Source organism: Dromaius novaehollandiae, chromosome 3, assembly GCF_036370855.1.
Source record: "Dromaius novaehollandiae isolate bDroNov1 chromosome 3, bDroNov1.hap1, whole genome shotgun sequence".
Classification (NCBI taxonomy): Eukaryota; Metazoa; Chordata; class Aves; order Casuariiformes; family Dromaiidae; genus Dromaius; species Dromaius novaehollandiae.
The window spans coordinates 105022841-105042988 of NC_088100.1; the positions used below are offsets into that span (position 1 = coordinate 105022841).

At 37.1% G+C, this 20148-nt stretch overlaps 1 protein-coding gene across 1 annotated transcript in view; it reads right to left on the bottom strand.

Annotated features, from left to right (window-relative positions):
* Positions 1–19826, bottom strand: part of USH2A (usherin) — a 407004-nt gene extending 387178 nt beyond the window's left edge. Inside the window, exons 1-2 of the mRNA XM_064509686.1 lie at positions 19273–19826; positions 13172–13337 (exon numbers count right to left, since the gene is read on the bottom strand). Coding sequence (XP_064365756.1) covers positions 13172–13337; positions 19273–19757 — 651 coding nt within the window. The 5' untranslated portion in view covers positions 19758–19826. The remainder of the gene's footprint in view (positions 1–13171; positions 13338–19272) is intronic.
* Between the last annotated feature and the right edge of the window lie 322 nt (positions 19827–20148).

Sequence of the window (20148 nt, forward strand, 5' to 3'; positions counted from 1 at the left end):
AAGCGCCACAGAAGTCCCTTGGATAGAGGCCATCAGGCTAGAAAGAGAAAAGGAATGTGTCTCTGAGCACTGAAGATAAATCTCCAGGAAGAGGATTCCACTGGACAGAAACAAAGAAGCTCGCAGTCCTAAAACGTCTGATTAGTAGTAATATTGAAAGTTTAGTCTATGCTGCTGCTGAATATCACATGTTGACATAGCTACAGGTGCAAGAGCAGTGACTCACTATTTAGGCCAGCTCTGATCACAGACAATAGCAATGGTACATGTAAATACCACCAGAAAGGACAGAGGAGAGGTTCAAGGGGAAAATATTTTGGCTTTAATTCAGGAGGCAGAAGATCAAAGACAGTGCCACTCTTTGAAATGCTGCCAGTATCAGAAAGGGTCAGACAAGCAAGGTTGCAGGATTCTGTGCACAAGCAAGCAAACAGTGTAGGTAGAAGGGATTTAGGGTGATTAAGAATTGAGAGATTTTTCTGGAACAGATGGAATTAAAGAAGGACAGGCTTCTCTGACATCAAAATAGGGACAGTTTACTTGTATATCAAATTAGGAAAGAAACTGATCAAGTTCAGGGAAGAAAGCACCAAAAAGCATCTGAAAAAAATAGTCTTAACTAAGCAGGCACATAGACCAGGACAAAATATGCCCATCTTTGAAATCTATTAACCAAGATGGTTGAACCAGAATGTCAGGAATGGCATAGGTCATGCCAGTGAAGGAGTGTGGCTGTACCTTAAAAGAAAGTTCAAATTTTGATAAGGTTAATAAGCTGTTTTAAAACATACTACAGAATCTATGGTACAAATATATCATAACCTAATTTGAGTCTGCTTTTTCAAATAAAAAAGAAAAAGCAGCATCTTCAAACTCTATAGGAGGTTAGAAAAGCAGCAGAAACAGAAAACAATACAGTTTTCAATTAGCCCTGCAGATATTGAAGAATAATGCAGAAATTAAAATTTTAGGCATGATATATAACCAGGTCTTGGAGCAATTATTCTGATAATTCAGCAAATAAAGTCTATACAGGGTGAATTGGAAAATATAATGCAAAACGGAAGTTATAAACAAATGGATAAATATGATATACTGGAAGAGTCAAAGTGGCTTTTGTGGAAGAAAATCAAGTCCCAGCTTTGAGTTCTTTGAAGAAGTTAGCAGGCACATGGATAAAAAAAGAGCTCAATACGACAGCTTTCCAGAAAGGTTTCGACAAGGCTAGACGTTAAACGGCCACACTTCACACAGACAGAAGTTTATCAGTAGGTTCCCCCACAACCTCTGCTATTTAACATTTTGTATTATCTTGAAAACAATGACTAGTAAGGTGACAATGGAGGTAGTTAATACACCCAGACAGTAAAAGTTAAAGCTTACTTCGAAGTTACAGAAGTAACCAAAATAGTTAAGGAACAAGCAAAAGAGTAGCAGACTAAATGTGTTAATAAGCACAAAGAATTAGACATGAGGAAAATACTCTCAGCTACGTACACATAACAATAAGCTCATAATTGTCACCTCAGAAAAAGAGCTTGGAGTTACTGTGGGTAGTCATTCATTAATGTGCTCAATGCTCCATGGCAGTCAAAGAGCAAACCAAGTGAGATTACTGGGAAAGGAATGAATAACACAAAACTTCATTGTGCCATCACAGAAATTTATCTTTCTTTTTTCAAGAGCAACATATCTTGAATAACAAGTGCAGTTCTGATCCCTGCAGCCCCAAAATTATATTATTATAACCCCCAAAACATTCAGAAAAGACCAGTGCAGAATGGCTTAAATGGCAGTGTTAAAATACAGAAAAAAGCACTTTCATACAGCCATAATTACATATGAGGAACTCATCACCACAGGATAGTAGAAAGACCAAAAATAAAAATTATAAAAAGGAATCAGAATACTAAACAAAAAATAGTTCAGTCAGTGGCTCTTCAATAGGGTTTCTAGCTGAAGAAGCTTCAAAGCCACTGGTTGTCAGAAACTAAGTCAGGGATGTATCTAAGAAAGCTGTTCCTGGGCACCTACTTCTCATTCATAATTAAAGACAATATATCTGGACAGAGACACCCATTGTCAGACCAACCCAGCAGTTCTTACACAATGCAAAGACTATGGTATTACTGAGTCGAGGTAACAGAAGAAGATATATGGACAGACGGAGTACTTCCTCCTCTTTTCATCACAGAAATCATTAGTTATCCATCAACCTAGCAAGTTGTTCAGGGTCTTCCATGACAAAATTAAACATGCAAAGACTTGCTAGAGAATTGCTCCTGTGTATTTCCACAAGCACATATAGTTTTCCACTGTACAGGATCTACATATATAATTTATGTCACCTTCCATTTACTGCATGCACAGGTGATAATGCAAGAGGTATATGAAAGAGTTCACACAAAAATAATGGAGGTTGCATAAAGGACAATCTGAAAGTTTCATCTTCCATTTCTTGATCAGACATCTGACTTAAGTCTCCTAGAGAAACTAGAACCAAATCCAATTATTACTTTTCTTAAATAACCAAGAAAAGCAGAAGCTGCTCTAAATATTTTGCTGCACTCATGAGATTTTTAAACTCAAAAAGAGAAAGTTTCAAAATACCCTGCAAGTGCATCTATTTTAGTGACTAGCAGGGCATAAAGAGGGAATAAGCATGGTTCAATGGTTGTGATTCATCATAAGTCAGGACATCCACAATGAGCCTTAACAAGAACGAAGTTCACACCAATTGCCAGTCCTCTGCCCTGTACACACCTAGAGCTACTTGCTGGAAGACCTTGTGTCCACATTGCAAGTGGTGCGCTCTAAATGGTGATACTTCAGTTTAAAACCTCAAACAGTCTCCCCAGAAACGAACCAAGTTCAAGCACATCAGCAATGCATTTGAGTGCATACCACAAAACTCCAAATTCAGACACCAGGCAAATCCACACCAAAAAGAACCGTTCGTGTACACAAAATCGTTAATATAGCTGTACCCTGTGAGTGTCATCTTGATGTTTTATGCCAGCAGTCATATCAGGTATATGCTGCTCCTTCCAGTCTCTCAAAGCTTAATCTCTATGCAATCTAAGGGCACACAAATGTACAAATGGAAGAGCAGTCATGTAGCTGTGGAAGAGTACCTGAAGTTACACCATGTAATGCATACCTGGGAATCCACATATGAGCAGTGTACATAAGCATACATTTAAGAGATTAATTCAGAATCAAGGGCTACCTAGTTAAATAATTTTTCTTGTTTGTTTCCCTCTTTCAATAGGGCTCCAGATTTCTAACAATCTGAAAATAGTTATTTGACTGCAGCAACTGTAGTTTAATTCACAGGATATTGTTGAACAGCATACATCTTTCTCTCAGTTCTTTGATTCTAGTTATGCAATTTTTACTATTATTAATATTGAATTTGAATACTTGAAGCATGTCTTTTATTCTTTTCTTTACCTTTCAATACATTCCTCTAAGCTACTTACTTGACTATGGTATGGCATGCCTTTTAGAGTTGTGTGCTGCCATATTCAATGCCATAATCGTTCTTTTGCAAAAATATCCTTTGTAAACATATTTTATGCCCAGTAATTACACACAATAGTAATTGATATATTGCATATGACAACGGTCACTAGAAGCTTCATTCACACAACTATCTATCCTGATAAGTTTTTATGGTATCCTTAAGAAGAAGATTGAAAGTTATTTTCAAATTAAAAACAACACTAGGGTTCCAGAGTAGCACCAACCTTTATTCATCCTTAATTCACCTATTTTTATGTAAAATACAAATGAAATTAAAAACAAAAAGAATCAAAAATACTACCTTAAGGAGTGCAGGATGTCTAAAGGTTTAAGATTAGGGGGGGGGAAAAAGCAAGTCATTCCTAACATACTACACCCATTATTAAAAATGCAATTTAATTCTCTGCCACTTATTTTTGTATAAGGAAACAAACTGCTTGCAAAACAAATTGAAACCTGATGGATTTCAAATCTCATCTCTCCCAAACAAACCAGACAGTTTCTGCAGAACTGTCAGTACTACCTACCCTCAGCACTGGTCACCCAAAGCCTTGATTCCATTCCCACCGTACAGGATATGAAGTCTGTGCAGACCTTGGTAGGATTTTCAGCTTTGCAGTTTCCAACAGAGCAGTCAAGATGGCATTGGCAAAACTGTATTTTTGGTATTCTCTGATATTAAAATCCTGGCTTAGTGAGCTTACGTGTCTTGTGCTCCCAGACAGTTGTTGCCTGCAAGTCTAAATCTGAAGATACTCAGGGAAGTTGCTTGAATTCATATTCAGGAAGGAAAAAGTCTTCATTAAGAAATGGTGTAAGTGGGGAGAAGATAGAGGCAGCTGGGAAATACCCCTGTTTCCCAAGGAGCTGAAGTTATTATAACAAAGGGCTATCAAATCAACACAAAGCAGACTACATTCTAGTAACCACAGCCCGGGAAAACAAGAGGCACACACCACAGCAGCACTTCGGGATGCAGTACAGCAAGTTATTTACATCAAAGAACCCCAAGGCTGCAAGTTCAGCACAATGTCTGAATGGGCTGCAATCATAGCAGACGCTATATGACGAACCAGTTGCCCAGGGAGCTATGCTTATTTTTTCCCAAGAACAGTTCTCTAAACAGACTCCTAGAACATGTGACAGTCTGTATAACGTGTTTATTTCTGCTGTTTGTTGGGAGCACAGCAACAACTACATGGACAGACCTCATCCTCCTAAGTATTTTCATCATATAAATGCATTTAGTAGACAAAAAGTTCTGATATGTGCAGTTGATGCAAACTCTCTTCTGCCTTTCTGGGACTGACAGACCACTTCTCATGATTAAGAAGTGATGACTTTAAGCAGAATATCAAAATAATCTTAAATAAAAGGCTTCCTTACTTTCCTATACTCTTACTAAACTCGGGGTATATACACTACACTTAAAACCCCATATTTAGTAATATATACACACAGTGTATATAGTAAATATTTTCCTCCCCACTTTTAAGTCTCAGGTTCTTGGCTTTTAATATAATTTTTAAAGTATTCAAAAACTTGAGCAGAAAATAAAAGGATTTTACAAATTGGAAAGGACAAGTTTTCTCTTGATAGTCAAACAGTTATGATGTAAAGCGGTCTCATTAAATCATAAGTACTTTAACCTTTTCTTGAAAGAACTGGAAGATTTAAAGATTTATAAAGAAATTTTGCCTAAACTAGGAAATGACTCATATTTGACATGTATTGAAATGATAATGCTGATTTCAATAGGCACTCTAAGAGCATTTTGCTCCCAGGAGAGTAATTCAGTCATGGTTACCTCTCTGCATTTAGATTTTAAACTTACTTTATAAAGCTTTTAATGTGCTACTGTCTGCCAAAACATGGCAGAGTTACATAGATATGATCAGGCAAAATAAAGGCTAGTAAAAAGATTATTTTTTATAATTGTGGACACTAAATATGAAACAAATACATCAATCTGACATGTTGTCAAAGAATCTCCCGTTTCAGCAGCCTTGGATGTATCTGAAAATTCATGTTTAAAACCCACTCTTCTTAATTGGTTGAATATATGCTGAAGTATCACAGGGAGAGTGACAGACCCTTAACAGTGAATATGAGAAAGAAAATACACAGTGGAGCCGCTGTTACTAAGTGGCACAGATCTGATTTTGGTATCACTATGCAGAGATAATGAGGTACACAACTGACCTTAATTATGCACTGCTATGCTTTCAAATGTTTTTTTCTTTAAAAGTTCATTTTTAAGACACCAATTTGAGTGCATATCAGTTTCTTTTAATTAAAGGTTATATATATTGTTTACTTCATTGTGTACCTTAAATCACTGTTTGTGTTAATATACATCTCCAAGATACACTGATAAATACTAGTAAATCAAGATCAAACACAGAATGATTCTAAAACATTCAGAAGCCTGAAGAACTTGACCCTTACCTATTGAAATCAACCAGAATAGTGCTAGTAATTTCAAAAGAAAAAAAACAAAAAACAAGAACAAAAAAACCCACAGAGTTTATGGACTGTTAAGCAACCTGTTAAAAAAACCCTGTTAGAAATTACAAAACAAAAAGATAAGTTTCTTTACAAACCATAAGCAGTGGAAAATAAAGCTAGCACACATCATTACAGAGAAATAATTGACAAGTAGAAAAAAAAAATGGTTAAAAGTCACTCTTGTTGCAAATTCACTTCAATTTACCTCAGCAGAACTATTCAAGGATGACTTTTCTCAAATGTTTATTAGGTATAAAGAGCAAAGAAATGGACAGCCAATAGCTCTGTCAGCAATATACCACATACTAAGAAGGCTGCATAAACTATTTAAAAGTAGGAAGTTTACTTTCAGACTGATATAGAAAGACCAAGCAGATGTCCCAAGTAGCTTTTCCAGTTCATTTCAAGACTATTAGTGACCTACATCCAATATACTGCTGAAAGTGTTTGTTTTAGTAATGTTGCAGGAAAAGAAAAAAAAATCCCATAATACACCTACACAAGAACAAGGTGTGGTAGGAAATCCCATCTTCTCCTACAGGATGCACTGTTATCATTTTCATGAAAGTTACTAAGCTTCTTTTTCAAATAGAATTTTCTTATCCCCACTAATCTGATCAGAATGTTTTTTTCCCGACACAGACTGCCCTAGTAGAACCATCTCATAATTTCCATCTCAAATAGTTCCTTTTCCATCCTGGTGTTTACCCTACAACACATTTAGAGAAGGAAACTGTAGGTTCTCCTACTCTTCAGTATAGCTAACTCCCAAGGGAAGATTCTCCAAGTTACCTCCTGTAAGGCTTGCATGAAGCCTTTCACGGCCATTGCAAGCCTAGTAACTCTGTTCTGATTCGTGTTCTTTAAACGTGAATGTCTGAAATTGTATACAACATTCCACGTGAAATCTCAGAGTCTGGAGCAACAGCAATAATACTTTACTCTCGCTACTAGAAATGCCTCTCCTGCTGTATTCCCCCAATGCATGCCTTTTCCATGGCCACATCATGCTAGTTATTCATCATTACCACCTGACCCACTATTTCAGTCATTTTTCTGATGATTAGGTACTTAGCAAAAGATTTTGTTACTGGTTTCAAAATTCCTGACTTTGAATTTTGTAATACCAAATTTTATTTCATGTCTGTTACCCTCCTCCATTCAGTCATTCCATTCTTCCTGTATGGCATCTCAACAGTCCTCTCTCCAGTGACACCTCTCCACATTACGTTATCAGCTAGTTTTATCAGTATACACTTAATACTTCCACCAAGATCATTAACAAAAATATAATACAAGGCTACTCCAAAGACTAATCCTACAGGAATTAACTTGCTTGTAATCCCTGAAAAAAGACTGCAAATTCCTTTCAGCAGTATCTGTTGCCACCCCTCCCCAAGGGGATTTCCTACGACTCTACAGCTTCTGATGGGGTGTCATATCAATGCTTTACTGAAGTCCAGATAGAGGAAATCTGACACATTTACTTTGCCTGAAAATCAGTTTTCTGATCAAGAAGAAGAAAAAAAAAGGCTAAGAGGTTAGACTGTGATGAGCTATCTTTGGTAAATCCATGTTGTATTTTATCCCATTTTTCATTTACCTCCGCTTTTCAGTCTGTTCCTTCAAAGCTGCACTCTAAATCCTCATACACCAGTGTGTGGAGACAAATAGGTCCGAAGCTGCCAAGAACCTTTTTCCCCTCCTCTTCCTGAATGTAAGCATTATATTACCACCTCTGACTTGCTAGATTCTTATAAAATACCCCACTGTCAAAGGGTTTTATGTACCAGTTATTTCAGAATTTTTGGACAAAGACAATCCAGTCGCATCAGCACATAAACAATAAGTTTCTTAATTCATGTCTCTTCCACTTTATGATTGTTCCTGTTTACATATTTTCATTTCTGTTATACAGCTCATTTTTGCTCCATGACTATTATTGTCTTTATTAAAAACAGAAGCACAGTATTTATTTAGTTTAGGGACCTTACTTAAATCATCCTTAATCTCAAGCACATCTTCACTCCACAGGGCCTTGTCTTCTTTTCTATAAGATCTTAAGAACCTTTTTACCATTTAATAGTCATTGCAAAGTCTAATTCAGTTTGACATCTTTACAGTTTTATTTCTATTCCTACACAGCATTCTCTGCAAATTTGCTCCCCCGCTCCCCACTGCTTGTAGACTGCCATTTCTAATTGCAAATGTGTTTATTCACCCAGTTAGGTGTGGGTACTATTTCTCCAATTCTTTTTCCCTAGTTCAGGGCACAGATTCCTCTTAAATTTATCATTTTTATTTTGAAGAACTTTCAGGCCTTTTCTCCATTCAATCTCTGGGCTCATCAGTTCACCTTGTTTTATTATGGTAGTCTTATCTGTTTGTCCTTTTTGAAACCCAAAAGCATAGTGACAGAAACATTTTTGTTTATTCTTCTATTTCAACTGAATCAAGTTGTGAATACTCAGGTAAATATTATTTTTAAGACCAATATCTAATAATGCCTTCATCACTTAACAAAGCTGGTATCCAGACTTTATTTCAGTGACCAGTTGATGAAGAAACCTTTCATCCAGAAGCTACAGGAATGTTTGGGCCTGGTCTTGTTAGCAGAATTTTAATTTCCCAGGTATAAACAGGAGAGCAAGTTTCTGTAACAACACAGTTCTTAGTTCTTCTTTCTTATAAATTACACATTGAAATCCAAGCCTGAGGATTTAAATTCCTAGATTACCTCCATAGAATTCATTTACTAACCTTCTCCTCACCTACCTCCGCTCACTTTTGGAATTTTATTCCAAAGAATTTTTTAATCCATGCTGTCCTTCCTTTTACCCTTCTGTCATTTAATTAATATTTGGTGCTACTCCACCATTTCATTTTTATTATTCCTGAAAAGTTCATATGCTCTTATACCTCGGTTCCAAACATACCAGCTGTCCCACCATATTTATGCTCTCTCTGTAAGTTGTTGCACATCTGCCACCAGTACTTCAAGCTCCTCTGTCATGTTGCCTGTCACGTGATATTTATGCGCAAATTTTTCTGTTTTTCCTACCAACAACATTGTTTGCAGGCTCTTACTGATTGCTTGACTTTCAGTCTCATACGAAGCATATCTGTGTTCAGACAGTGGCTTGGACTCTAGCTCCTGGGTAGAGAACCCTCTCTCACTCAGCTGCATCATGCACACACCCACTCTTTGCAAAATACAACAAACCAGCCAAAAACAAACACAAAAATTCACCAATCTCCCCTGAACACTGTTACCAAGATCAAATCCCATAATCTCCCTTGGTTGTTATTCTAGTCATCAACTTGGCGTTTAAAGTCTTTTGTCTCTATCCCCGCTTCCTCAGTTGCGGCCGATTCAGAGGCAGGCACCAGGTCTGCACAGTAAGGGTGCTCTCACCCTCAGCCAGCCAACCTGCCCCTGCACAGCATCTGTGTCCTGCCACAGACAAAAGGTATAAATTCCCTGGCGCCCAACCAGCAATTATTGCTTTTTCCTTAGGGATGGGTTCCAGTAGGTACCCCTACTTGCTAACCACATTAGTAAGACCTAGTATTTGCTGATCATGTGGCTTTTTAAATTTTGTCCTGACTCAGACTCATCCGAATTAGACATAGCTGTGATCAGGCCCACAGTTGCTGAGCAATGATGGATCACACCCTAAACCTTTCCTCTTCCTCTCCCCCAACCAAAGACACCCAGACCAACCAAACCAGCCTCAAAGTAGACAGTCACACCATCTACCAAACAAACATGCAATACTGTGCATGGCACCTGAATAACACCTTGTAATACTCTAGAGTATCTGATCAAGTTTACCTCCAATAAAATCAACATGATACCTATCTTGATCCACTGTTGTCATCTACATTTCTTACAAAGACTCAAATCATCACAGAATTTAAGAGGAAAGCTACACTGCTTAAAAGTTTAGAAGCCTCAGGGAGGGCCTACCGGATCTACTTGATCTACCCAACATTCAGCTACTAGAAAACATACATGTATATTGAAGGTCAGAGATCCTAATTATATTATCTATAGTATCAGGTCTAAATATGAGCCTGCAGCATTTAATGTTTCTAACTTCAACTTCTGGGAAATCAAATTCTGCCAGTCAGTAGGTTAGATGCCTATACCTTTTGCATGAAGGAAAAACATTTTCATAAGAAGAGACATTACCACATATATCTTCAGTTACCACCTGTCTCTGAATTATATTATCTGAAAATTGTAAAAGTACATTTTTTAAAAAAGAATCTGAAGAGCTTGTGCCTACTGTGGTTCACGCATGCAGAATACCATTCCTTTCTGTGAAACTCTGCTTAGCATAGCAGTATCTCATCCTATCACTTTTCCCCTGAAATTCAGATTCACAGATTTTAGGTTTTCTGTAACTCCAAATATAGCATTGTTGCTATTTGCTCCATTTTTTCCACATATACAAGTTTCATTAATTGCATGAAGATATCCATTCCACATTTTCAACTGTGTTACCAGGAACAGTATTTAGGTGTTCCATAAAACAACATTGACAAACTTCATTTTCTTTTAGTCCAAAGATCACATCAAGCAAGCTCGCAAAAAGCCTGAATACATTTTTTTTTTTTTTTACATCAGTACAGCACCAGAGCTCTAGGAAGATCCCAAATAAAAAGAATGCCAAACAATGTTCCCTTGACACCTGCCAAATTCTGTACAGTACTTAAAAAGATGTTGAATCTACTCGTAGTTTAGTTAAACTGAATAGCTTGTGATGGAAGATTACAGATACATACATGACATTTCACATCCAACAACAATCCTATAACAATATGCAGAGAAAACTGAAGCTAGATTTTTTGTTTGTTTGTTTCCATAGAAGTAGGTTATATAGCAACTACACTGATAACTTTATGACTATAAGCACTTCAAAACCAGCATGGCTGGAGGAAGACCTCAAGCTATCTTAATTTAACAGCCACAGAGTTCAGTCCTAGGGCTTGTCTTTGCTAAAAAAAATAAAGATATACCTACAACAAACAGTGATACAGAACTGAGATCCCTAATCCTTTATAGGTATCACAGGCAGGTTTTTGCCTCAACAGAAAAGCACAAATGTCTACATGATCTCATTTACCTGGAAAAACTAGAAGTAGTAGTAAGCACACTTATTATTCCACTCTGCCACAGCTAGCCCTGCTGCCTTTACCCTTTATCTCACCTATAGCTCACATAAGGATTTCTACTCCACAGCATAGTACAGAGACATACCACCCACTGCCAAGTCATTGCCTGGGGAGAAGGCTGGGTAGTCACAGAAGTCAAAAATCACTAACTTGCTCTAAGTTCAGCTGCTTTGTACTTTTGGTTGTAAACTCCAGGGTCTCCTACTGCCTTTAACTAAAATTACTAATGCCTATAAAACTGCATAGTACTTTAATCTTCAGAATGCCTTTTAAACAGCTTAAGGAAACACCTGTATTTGGAAGGTAGCACAAAGCTTCAATCTATAAATATCTGGAAACGATCTTATCATTGTCAAATATTACTATTGTCTGAAGATATGTTCACTTTCATGTGAACGCTACTTTTGCACGAATTTGTTCAATCTCTCTTACGCTGTCATTTTTCATTTATGCCTCCATTTATAGAAAAATGCTTTTGGACACCTGCTAAAAGTTTGCAAAAATATTTAAAACTGTGCCTGAAGTTTGATAGCCAAACCTAGTTCTAAAAGGAACATGCTGCAGCCACCATCGTCTTTAATGGAAAGTCGAATCCTACAATACTACAGATCACAGAATGTGAAGTTCTGTCCTGATCTCAGAAACCTAGAGAAGGTATTAAATCTGTAGTGCCTCTAAGGCTCTAGAAGCTACACTTCTTTTCTGCTACTATACATTGGACTACTTTCCCCAAAGAAACAAAAGGACAAAATTCTAGGGAGTGCTCTGTAATATGAATTAAAATGTGTATTTAAATCTAGCCCCTTCACTCTTCACCTTGCTATCGCAGGCTCTATAGCAGTTTCTGAGATTAGGGAGGAAAAAAAAAAAAGAAAGAAAAATGCAGCTCACAGCAACAGCACTAACATAGCACCCTTGGAGTGTCTGAAGTGTAAAGTTCATTAGTTCTATCTTAAGGTCACTCTTTTAATCCAACAGCCAAAATCTTATTCACACTACCATAATGTTATCCTGGAAAAAAGAAACTGCAAAAAATTCAAGACTTCAGCTTATATACTTCTTACGAGTGACAAGATCAGCACTAAAAATCCAGATCACAGACAATACCTTTTAGCAAGTTTCAAGAAAACAGGAGAACTATTCTTTGATTGTGCTGTAAACCAAACAAAATTTAATAGACTAGATAAAGGAAATGAAGGAAAGAAGATAAACATTTCAATACCTGATAGTTAGAGCTTTTAATTATTAGTTGAACTTGACTTACAAACAGAATTTACTAGAGCGTCTGTTGGGAATTATTAAGACATGCAAATAACCAAATGTCCTTACTTTCCACTGTATTTGTTTACTGATTTTTTTATATACAGTTTAAAATTAAACAAACTCAATTTTGCTTTATCCTCAGTGGATATTTGTATACTTATTAAAAAGTTATGTCAACAAAAGATTTTTTGAACATAGAGATTGTGTCTTTACAATTCTGAATGGTATTTTTAAAATAAGAGGTAATAGTTTTGTAACTTACTAGCCTAATTGATCCTTCAAAATTGTTACATGTTTAATTATATGTGCTGTAAGAAGTGTTTATAACAAAATGCGGCACACCTCTACAAGGTAAGTATATTTGTGTGTATAGACGAGGAATCATCTTCGAGACCCAAGACTCATTAACATCAGAAAAAGCAGATTTTCTTCACCCCAAGCAACAGTGTTCTTAGGACTGAGAGTTTTCAGTCTTGCTTGTTAAGTTGAATGTGTGCACAGCATTTATTTCCAGTGCTAAATTAGCAATTGCCTCAAAACTGGCCCCTCAAATTAAGATCCTTACCTACAAGACTCAGAGTTATCAGCTACACCACTCAATTTACCCTTTCTAGCGCAAATATTTATACTGTTTTACTAGTCTCACACAAATGCTGTGTTTCAACAAATATTAAATTCTTTTTATTTTACTCACCTGCACACTAAGATGAATCCATTTCTTCACAAGAATTCTTCCCAGTGTCATTACTTTTATTGGTGGCTGCAAACCATTTACTGTGCGATAATAAAACATGGTCTCTTTCTCAGAGATTGTGAGTTTGAACACAGTCTGCCCATCAATAGCCTTTTCTATCACACACCTTTGGAAATAACCAAGAAAAACAACATAAGGTCAGAGGCACACATATATATACACAATCTCGCCAAGGTGCTATCTTGTAAAGTGATGCCAACCAGAATGTATTAAAATAAATGTTAAAAATACAGCTCTTGAGAAGATGCTCAGTGACAGTGAAAGTCACCGGATGTACTAAACAGAAAATGATTTTTACAAACATTTTCTTTCTTAATCTGTCACATATACATATATTTTTTTTTAATGCATTCACCCTCATTTCACTTCTTCTTTCAGGGTTCCATGACAGAAAACACAGGGGCTGGCTATTGCTGTTAAAACTAATATTTAAGCTTCCGCCTCATTAAGTTCTCTGCTGCACTTTTCTTACAAAGCTGCACAACGCTGCATCCTGTTGAGACGCTTACACTTTTCTTGTTCCAATGAAGCAAATGTAATATACCTACGGAAGTACTATGAATGACATCTTCTGGAAATAAATCTTCTATTTTTCCACCTAATCAATCCAACTACAGTAGCAACAACAGAAGCTTTTCCTATACTGTCCCTCTGACACAACCTTTCTCCAACCTACTGGAACCAGAGCTAGGCATAAGGGTATCCAGCCACTTTTTAGTTCTTTTCCGCTGAGATTTCACATCAATATCAAATGCAATATGGACAAAGAACATCACCTCTAGCAAGCCACGTTGCATATCTAGCTGTTCAAATAGTTTTTCCAAACTGGTCACCACAATACCAAGGCTCCTCAGAAAGCAAAGGCTATATATGTTTGTCAAACGGCTACTTATTTTATTTACTAAAGCCATCATAAGTACAACACCAAAAAAACACCCTACGTTCAGTTCCAGCTGCTTGAGAAATCCAGTCCCAACTTACTTATGAGAAGCCAAATATTGTAACAGTTACACCGGAGTAAATTAATGCACTACTAAATCAGGAGAGAAAAGTGTACAAAATTCATTTGAGACCAGGATTTACTTAGATGTATTTCATAAAAAAAAGACTTATCCACTGAAAAACTTCTTTGCCTTTCTTCAGTCCTCATTAACATATATTTACAAAAGAAAAGAATCAGAAAGGCTGTTCGTTGATACTGCCATTATTCATCGATTCACATTTAAATCCAAGAGAAAACTGAATTCATTTTTAACTGTTACCATTTTAGTCTGTTGGAATGTTGTCAGTAAAACAACCTGCAGAATGCAGACTATTTTCCAATGCTTCCTAAAAACATATTTCTTAATATATTGTTGATAAGTCTTTTCAATACACAGTTTGCTTGTAAACATGCTAGTTTTGCTAGATGATAAATGTGAGGGAAGGCTCAGCTAAGTAGCAAAATATTTAGGAACTGGATTTAGCCAGTTCCCGGATAAACAATAATTGGATAATCCATTTTTTGTTTATTTTACTTATCTAAAACAAACATCCCCACATTTTTTTTCATCCCCACAGGTGTCATGACTTTAAGAAGGGAAGTGACCTTGATGTACCTCACTTGGAAAACTGGAAACAACAAACGTGAATTATAACTTACTATTGAAAGAGAGAAATCAAGAAAGGTAAAAAACAGAGGAGGCAGAAGAAGAAAAAAATCATGCTAACAGATGCAAAACAGGCATAAGCATTGCTTCTGACTAGGAGTACTATTTTCCATTCCAGCCATGTTTATAAAGAAAAACCAGTATTTGTGAAGTTTCAGACTTCTGGTAACCTGCAGCCCCACAGAGCCAATCTCTGACAGTAATTCACAATGGTGGGGTGCAAAGGAGAACAAGCAAACCAAACAAACCCACACGTCAGCTTTCAAAATGAAAAATATTCTATAGAGTCTAGTGAGGATGCACTGCTGATCCCCATATATTAACTGGGAACCATGACTCTCTAGTGAAACTGCCCTATTTAGGGAGAGTAGGCTTTCATGGTAGCAACAAATACTTTTACTTAATCTAATCATGCAATAAACTGAGTACAGAGCAAGGCAGTACAGATATGACACAGCAAATTCATGTAATACAAGATATGAAATTAAAGCAACTGCTAATTATGCAAATAAGAAATGAAAATAAAAGTAAACATATGAAGAAATACCAGGTATTTAAAAATCAAGGTAAAAATCACCTCAGAAAAGACAAATAGGGAACTATTCTATTTGGAGGAAAAAGTCTTGCTCAACTTTATAGGCTTCAGTGAGTAAATTTCAACAATAGTTTGGAACACCCACAAGGATGGAACATTTGCATGAACACAGGTTCAAAAAAAAGTCAGATGTATGGTATCTTAAGGCAATTCTCTCCTTCAGTCTAATCAGTAATGGACAGTATCTGAATTTATATAAAGTAAAGTTAAAATAATACACCTAATGCCTACTTCACAATCAGACCATTCCACCTGACCCTTCTGTGCATAGGAAGCCCCAGCTCATTTCTTTCTCACCTCCGATACTTTGTGGTTACCTAACTTCCAGTTAGCCCAACTCAAGCTAAATCAGTATATGCTTCCTGTAATGATTACACATATGGGCTAAGCTTTTACTTGTATTCTTATCCTATTCTATTTCTAGTAGTTATCATGCATTTCCTATAGTATACTAAATTCTATGCATAGGCTTACTGAAAGCATTTAGATTAACTGATGAGCGTGCAGCCTGAGAGGAAGCTTGGGGAAAGAACAATTCAGGGGGAAGAGCTGTGCTCACTTACTGCACTTCTGCCTAAATGGAAATAAAGATTGAACAAATGTGACTTACAAATGTGTTTTCTCACTATTCTCTTGCTTTTCTTCAAGACCTCCAAATGTAGTAACTTGAAAGCATACCCATAAATATTTATACCATACATCTTAGAATAACATTGGGGTTTCAAAATAAATAAATAAATCCGTAACATGACCTGTCTTCCCTTTCTATGAAAGCATATTCTTTCCCAGATTCCCATAAGGAACCTTAGTAAATGAAACTGATGAAGAAAGTTCTCCTTCATGTCTTTAGTTACCCACATATATATGTCTCCCTGAAAGTCATGAACTTCTAAGGGCCCTCAAACTTTGGATCCTTGTGTCAGTATTTCCCACTTCAATAAGCACAGTAACTCCCAGCAGAAAAATTCTGTTATTCTCTTGCAGGAGCACATCCCTAACTGAGGAATGTTGCAGTCTTCCTGAGGTGGCAATGGGGTGTCATATACCAGGACTCCCGGGTTCTCTCCTTAGCTCTCTCTAGCAGCCAGAGCATTTTACATTCAGCACAGAGAAGTGCAATGGTATGGCAAATCCAAAAACTGTGGGTCTGCTGTACTTAATGTCAGAGGAGTTAGTCAGTAACTGAACTATCTTGTTAAATTTTCAATTATTCTACTTGTAAAACAAGCAGAGGGTTCTGGCCCATCTTCCTGGTGTTGTCAGGCTGCAGCACAAAGACTCTGTTCAAATGGCTTCAAGTCCATTGAAGTCCCTCTGCTGAGATATGTGGTTTAAAAGGTCTCTCTCATGGATGACTTCAAACAAAACAAAGGAAACCATCAGGGACTGCAAAACATAGGACACCTGACCAATCTAACTGCTTCTAACAACCTGGAGGACTCACTAAACCAATACAATTAGAAGAAAAATATATAATTATCTTAACACTCTGTTAGGCCATTTCTCTTTTGTAGGATGCCTTCCGAGTCAAGCTTCAGTGGCTATTTGTGTGGCACAGAGTGGCTGACTAGCTTTCTGCAAGTGCTTATAGCACAGACATCTCTACACCATCCATGGCTATGCTGCCCAAAACACCTGAACTAGCTTGAATCTCTAGATGAACTAACCATGCAATATGGTGTGCAATACACCTATATATAGTACACCAGGCTTCCACTCCTGATAATGCAACAAACTTTTGTCCCAAGTTCTCTCTGCTGCTGTACCAGTTTAATCAGCTGTTATCTATGAACTAACATGTACACATACACATTGATCCCCTCTTGCCAGATTTCAGCTCTTTTATCTTCTAGTCAAGAGCAGTAGGCAACCATAATTCTTCTTTCTTCATGTAGGTCTATAACTTCCCCAAACTGGTATCCTGTATTCCTTCTGTGAAGGAAGGAAAATTTACATGGACAGTGTAACACTGGACAGTTGAATAAAAAAATCTGGAAGAGAGCATATCATCTGGTCCACTGGACAGATTACTGTCCAACTTCAGTTTTTCAGGACTGGGCCATACCATTGTCATTTCTACATGTTGAGTAGCAGCAATCTCACACAGCAGGAGAAGGAAGTGATCTATTAAAAATTAAATAACACATCTAAATTTTAAAGTGATCTATAAAACCTACTGAAAAAGAACATTTACATTGTGCACATAACAACACAGTAACAATAGGATGGTAAAGTTCTACACAAGTCCATGTACAATCAGACCTCAGTGGAGCCCTCTTTCTGCACAGCACTTAGTAAGTTAGAACAAGGCACATATATTTGATTGTTTTACGTTCCACACAAGGAATAGCCTGTCCCATTGACAAAACAGTTCCACAGATCTCACTCAACATATCATTGCAACAGCTTGCCTGGAAATCAGCAGGATTTCTCTGCTTCAAGTGAAGCACGAGCTCTGCTAAACAATAATCTGATACATATCCATGCACACAAACTCATGATGGAAGACAACCCCAGGAATGGACTGTCTGATGTTCAAGATTCAAACACTGTATGGAGAATGCTGCCTTTTAAAATACACTAGGCCAAAGCTCCAGAAATTCCTTCACACATTCCTTCAGCTGAGGTGATTTAACTTAAGCTCAAATTAAAGTCACTTTTGCCAGGTAGAGCTCACATTTATTCTCTCTCAATGACCACAACAATTTCAATAGTGTGAAGATTATAGCTAGGTTGATTTTTTTCTTTTTTAAGGTAACTATTCATGCATTTAGCAGACTGCAATCTTAAATGTTCCTATTATTTCTAGTGATTTTCACCCACCTAGACAGAAAGTTAGTATTTCAGAGTAGCATGCAAAATAGGTATCAAGAATGATGCATAGAGCACACCATTATTTTCATTTTAAGAATAAGTTAAAAGAACAAGTACAAAAATATTTGTGACACATGCTCTGAAGGAATGTACTATACTTTGTATGTGCTTCACTTTAAAGAGGATCTGCATAACCAGGGGAAGGAAGAGGAGGCAGCTGTGCATTTTTATGATAGATAAAGTGAACTTTTTTGCAGGATTTGTGATGTTTTTTCTGAAAACAGACTTTTCATTATAGTCAGGCACAGTCAAGCTGAAAGACCACTTATAACAAAGTCATATTTGCTAAAAATGTGACATGTAGGCAGTCAAGGGAAGAACCACATTTAGTTACGTTCATTTGGTGAACACTTTGTGAAACTGCACAAACAGCTTAAATAATGGAATATTTTTTTGCAGTATGAATGTGAGCTCTAATTTGTCAACACAGATCTTCCAGAAAAATTTAGAAGATTGCCCTTTTATAGTACTAAAATATTCATTTCGTGAGATTTGGGAGTTTGTTTGCTTTTCTTTTTTTAAGGGAATAAACTCATGTTAGGGGGTTCCTAAAATTTAAAATCATTTTTTCCATCATGAAAACAGCAACAGCACAAATCCTTGACAACATGTTTTTCCAGCAGCTTTTAGAAGAAAAAATATGAATTAAAAACACAGATTTACACTTTAAAGGATAAACATGCATGTTGTGTATGAATAGTTCCACTGAAAATAAAGGGACTATCATATGCATCAGCACTACAGAAACTGATCCTACTTGTCCTGACACTTGTGAAGACTCCAACCCAAATACAGCTTTAAAATGTCATAGTTTCTCATTGTACCTTTTTAAAATTTTAAATAGCTTGCTAATAATGACTGTGACTACAATGATCAATTTTTCTAAGAGCATCAGGAAAGTAAACACCTGCAATACTACTTACATTACACCTTCTTGCTCAGGTTTCAACCATACAGTTAACGTAAATGAAACTGCAAGCCTCAGTGAACGAGGAGTAGAGAAGCAATCCTTGTGATTATGAAAAATAAAGCTTGGAGTGTTGCTGAAGGACCCCGGATGCAAGTCCCTTTTGTCTTCTGTGATACAGGTACCAAGGCCTTCTGAAAGGAGCAGCTTGTAGGAAGAAGGTGAAGACCTGTATGGGCATTCCTGAACACAAAACCTCTGGGTACAGGACATAATACTTTCAACAGCAACTGAGCTTTGACAAAAAGTACCTCGGTCTGGCAGCCCACAAGTGGCTTGAGTTGGCACGACTGACACATTCTTGAAAGCTCCCACATTCTCTAGCCTAGGGAAATGCCCCTGAGAGCTGACCAACAGAAAGGAGTCATAGTGAGTTAAGATTAATGTTTCAATAGCATGAAACAAGAAACGACACCTTAAGGAAAGAGCCCAGCAATTCATGTTTACAAAAAAGCTCTTCCTGATTAAAGCATCTGTAAATAAATAATGATGTCCATGTTGGTAGCAATATCCTCAGGTGGCGTGCTTTAAGAGATTATATAGTGTTTCATCTTCAAAACACCGATGCAAGGGCTCCGTCGCAGAGGACATCTATGTCTGCTGGTCAGTGAAACACAGGCGGGTGACAGCTGGTACCTGCAAACCACAGAAAACAGACAGGGTCCACAGGGGGAATGCACCATTTCCCACAAGCACAGCGGATGCTCTGCAGGAATCCTAAGGCAAAACGCTTCCTTCACCTTTATGCCAACAGGCCAAATCTTTAAACTTTAGCTAGCTAAGGCCAGGACACCTCTCTGAAGAAGGCCAATGGGACTAGGCCTGCGTGAAC